General features: G+C 43.1%; 1 protein-coding gene across 4 annotated transcripts in view; it reads right to left on the reverse strand.

Moving 5' to 3' along the window:
- Positions 1-4443, reverse strand: part of LOC107726167 (cyclic AMP-dependent transcription factor ATF-6 beta-like) — a 22342-nt gene that overhangs the window by 15101 nt on the left and 2798 nt on the right. For 2 of the 4 annotated variants that reach the window (XM_016535686.1, XM_016535684.1), the window contains exons 2-6: positions 3585-3652; positions 3036-3114; positions 1067-1129; positions 751-833; positions 323-497 (exon numbers count right to left, since the gene is read on the reverse strand). In XM_016535686.1, coding sequence (XP_016391172.1) covers positions 323-497; positions 751-833; positions 1067-1129; positions 3036-3114; positions 3585-3652 — 468 coding nt within the window. Of the gene's footprint in view, positions 1-322; positions 501-750; positions 834-1066; positions 1130-3035; positions 3115-3584; positions 3653-4443 lie in introns of all 4 variants that reach the window. The other 2 variants (XM_016535685.1, XM_016535683.1) reach the window with 1 other exon arrangement.

The raw sequence follows: 4443 nt of genomic DNA on the forward strand, positions 1-4443 counted from the left end.
GTGTGTGTGTGTGTGAGAGTGTGAGAGTGTGAGTGAGAGAGTGTGAGAGAGTGAGTGAGTGAGTGAGTGTGAGAGTGAGGTGGAGTGTATGTGTGTGTGAGAGTGTGAGTGAGTGAGTGTGTGTCTCTGTACGTGTGTGTGTGACATGGAGTGTGTGTGTGTGTGTGTGAGAGTGTGTGTGTGCGAGTTTGAGTGTGTGTGTGTGCGCGTTTGAGTGTGTGTCTCTGTGTGTGTGTGCGTGTGTGTGTTTGTGTGAGGTGGAGTGTGTGTGTGACGTGGAGTGTATGTGTGTGTTTGTGTGAGGTGGAGTGTGTGTGCAGACCTGTGGTTTGTGTGTCGAGGCTGCTGAGAGCGTGTGGCTGTATGGCCAGAGGAAGGGGAGGCTGATGCAGTGGAGAGACGCTGGTGACGGTTACCTCCACGCTGGTCAGCGGCGGCAAGAGCACGTCTCCATACATGTACGGTGGAGTGGGCGGGTTCTCACTCTTCACCGTCACCTGAGAAAGACAGAGAAACAGAGAAATGAAGACCAGAAGAGCCAGATGAGTGTCCTGATGTTTGCTCAGCCGCACTGAAGACCGCAGGAGGAAACAATGTTAACGACAGCAAACAGAGATGCATTAAACACTACTGAATCCTCCCTTCATCTCTTTAACTACTTGAAATATTTCATTTACACATAAAAGTACTGTTTCACAGCCTGCCGCAGAGCTGCACTGTCTTGAGGGACAGACACAGAGCTGTACACACCTGAGCTTCAGGTATAGATGAGATGGAGCTGTCAGAGGTCAGAGACGACGCAGGTGACGGAGGTTCAGTCTTCACCTGGAAAACTACAACACATACACACACAACTTACTCACATGCACTGTGGCAAAACTCACACTGTCTGAAGATGAAATCATCTGTAATGATCATCTACAACTATTCTAATGCATTACCTAGAACTATTAATGAGGTTTGGCATCCTACTGAAAATAAATAAATACATACATACATACATAATAATAATAATAATAAAAAAAAAGAAAACTGCATGGGGAAGCGTGCAGACAGGGTCACTTACACATGTCCACTGGCAGAGGCTGTGTTATAGTCCTGTTATAATCCTTCATGATTGACACTTCACCTACAAATAAGGACAAAACACAAACAGAGAGGGATTGGGTTATTATTTACTCTTTCTTAACAAATAATAACATAGAGAAACACAGCCCAGTTTACAGTAGCAGTTAAACACAACTGTTTGCAGGTCAGAGTCCTTCTGAAAAAAGCCAATAAACTGCACACTCTCCGTATTACAAACCTGCATGCAAGACCGCCTGTTAGTCTGCCACGTTCAACCACACACATTTAATAATGTTCTTCTTAAGAAATAAGTTAAGACATTTCCTAAAATATATATTCCAAGACGTTTGTAAGAATGTTATGAAGTGCAACTCTTGAAATGTTCTTAAGAATCTTATTTTTAGCGCAAACAGTTTGATAGGTGTTGCTTTTAAAGAGCCAGTCTCAAGATGGAGTGATCGGTTTCATTTGTGCGTGGTCTTCCTGCGCTCTCTCTACAGAGTGAATTCCTCTGTGTGTGTGTGTGTGTGTGTGTGTATCATAGGCGGGGTTTCACTTTTAAACATACCTAATGCAGAAAAGCTGCCTCTTTTTCCGAATTGCGCAGATGACCACTATCTTTCTTTCATCTCTTCTCATAAATTTTCAGTCAAATCGTTTTCTGTGTGCTAGATCAGAGCTAGAGCCCTGCATTTCAGCCCCTCGGGCTGGGCTTCAGGACAATTTACACGTCATAGTTCAGACGCGGGCAGGGCCTCGGGCCTGTTTTAGGCTTCTCCTTATTTTTATATTTTAGACATCCATCAATTAGTGATGAAAAAAGATTGCCGCGCTGGTGGAAACAACAGGAGACCGTGCTGCCGCGACTGTAAGACCGGTTCGACGGTGTTTAATGTTCAGCAGCAGCAGCAGCGAGTGAGCCGTCAGCGCAGCTGAAGAGTTCTGCGTTCAAATGCACGCAATAGGCTTAAGTTTGCCGCAAAGCTTGGGCAAAAGTAATTACCATAAATGTGTCAGGGGGAAACAGTAAGGAGATATTTGAATTATTTACTAATGTTTTCTGAGTCGGTGTCGCAAGGATGAAGTTGTCGATCCTGACTCGCCATCTCTTCATTAGACGCGCCTTTAGAGAGAAGTGCATCTTTACGGATTATGATCATAATGAAAGAGTTTTTGTTTTTGATTTGTTTTATTTCGTTAAGCAGTAATTTAAAGCTTTCTATAGATATATTTATCATGTCTGTGAGGCATGTATTCGCTGAGTTTCGGTTCATTTTTGTGAAGCGCTCCTGTTCAAGACCGAGACGGCAGAAAGCGCATCATGTTTGATTTCTTTATTTTATAAAAGTGTGTGAGTGAGAGTGTGAGTGTGTGTGTGTGTACCTGTTTTTCTATTCTGGTGGGGACTTAAACCTGAATACACACAGACTCATGGGGACTCGTGTCACGGTGGGGACCTAAATTGAGGTCCCCACGGGTAAACAAGCTAATAAATCACACAGAATTAAGTTTTTTTGAAAATCTAAAAATGCAGAAAGTTTCCTGTGAGGGGTAGGTTTAGGTGTAGGGTTGGTGTAGGGCAATAGAATATACGGTCTGTACAGTATAAAAACCATTACGCCTATGGAGAGTCCCCACAAGGATAGCAAACCAGACATGTGTGTGTGTGTGTGTGTGAGAGAGAGTGTGTGTGTGTGAGTGTGTGAGTGTGTGTGTGTGTGTGCTGTTACAGTACTCGCGTCCTATATTTAGCCGTTTCTATTACATTTTATTATATGTATCTGGTGTTATGTTGTAATGCTTAATTACAGCAAATTCTGAAACTGAAATTCACTCATTTGTGAACTATTTTAATATGGACCTTCAAATAATTTCTTTGACAATAGGAGTGAAAGAGGTTGAGAACCACTGAGCTGGAGGAAGCAATGAAATGATGGTATGATCCAGAGGAAGTGCTGGCGTCTCACCTGTCAGGTTGTCATCCAGGTTCTTCCACGGTGATGTGGGGTTATCAGGGTCCAGCGTGAGGACAAGATCACTGTCCAGCTGACAGACAGAGAGAGAGAGAGAGAGACAGCCGTGTGCATATTCACTCAGTTTCATGATCACGGACTAGTTTATAGCAGCCAAACACTACAACTCTCCTGCTGTGTTCCTCTTATTATGCCACATTTTCAGGACAGTATTTCCTGGAGTCTGTTGCTAATGGAAATAAAATGTCACAGCTATTCAGCCTATTTATTTGATTAAAACACCTGCACTGTAAACATTCCCCCAGTAAAGTGTGTTGATGGGGATGCTTAGACAGACTGAGGAATGAGCTTTTCTGTGTCTCTCTGTGAGAACAGATCAGGTGGCTCTGAAGAGACAGAGAGCGTGACAAACATTTACAACGGAGACTGTGACGGGTAATGATTGATTCCTCAGCCTCTGACAGCCGGACTTCTTCAAACTCAAACACATACTTATTCACATCAGTGTGTGTGTGTGTGTGTGTGTGTGTGTTGTGAACGTACCGCTGTGTCATATTTCAGTTCTCCGGTGAAATCCTCCTCCATATCCTCACACTGATACAGACAGGCATCTGACAGACACACAGACACACACAGATTATGTAAATATAATAGCAAGGGAACATGAAGCTTCGAGAGCCAGAGGGTGTCAACTCTATGAAATGGATAACCAGGGTAAATTGTAGTTATTGTTTTCTGGGAAACATCTTTGTTTTAAGTGTTTTATGTAGCTTCTGAAGGGCAGAGCCACAACCTAATCTTTAAAATATAATCTTTAAACAAAATTAGAAAAATGTACACATCCTTATCAAAAGTTTATAAGCTTTAAAAGCTCTTAATGCACGGAGCATGAACATTTGTGGATTTTCGTAGCGGTTGCGTTCGAGTCCCTCGGCTGTCCTCAGTGTGTGAAGACGGATCTCAGAGTCCTACAGTCACACATCTGAGAGACAAAGAGACATGAACAGATTATGTGTATATAATAAGAAGGAAACATGATGCTTTAAGAGCTGGAGGGTGTCAACTGTTTGTGTTCAGGATTTTTGGGCGGGGCCATGCTCCTAACACTATAATAAGAGGCGTGTTCGACTGGAAGCAGCTTTGATGTGACATCACAGTACCGTGAGAGCTCTAGAGAGCAGACGCTCCCGATGCTTTCGAATGGCTCTCGAGGTGCTTTAAAGGGTTAGTTCACCCAAAAATGAAAATTAGGCTTCGTTTTACTCACCCTCAAGTCATCCTAGGTGTATATGACTTTCTTCTTTCAGACGAATCCAGTCGGAGTTTTATTAAAAATTGTCTTTGATCTTTCAAGCTGTTTCATGGCACTCAGCGGGTGTTGCATGCTTCAGTCCAAAAGAAC

The sequence above is a fragment of the Sinocyclocheilus rhinocerous genome, unplaced genomic scaffold, assembly GCF_001515625.1.
Source record: "Sinocyclocheilus rhinocerous isolate Xijiao unplaced genomic scaffold, SAMN03320098_v1.1 scaffold1628, whole genome shotgun sequence".
Taxonomy (NCBI): Eukaryota; Metazoa; Chordata; class Actinopteri; order Cypriniformes; family Cyprinidae; genus Sinocyclocheilus; species Sinocyclocheilus rhinocerous.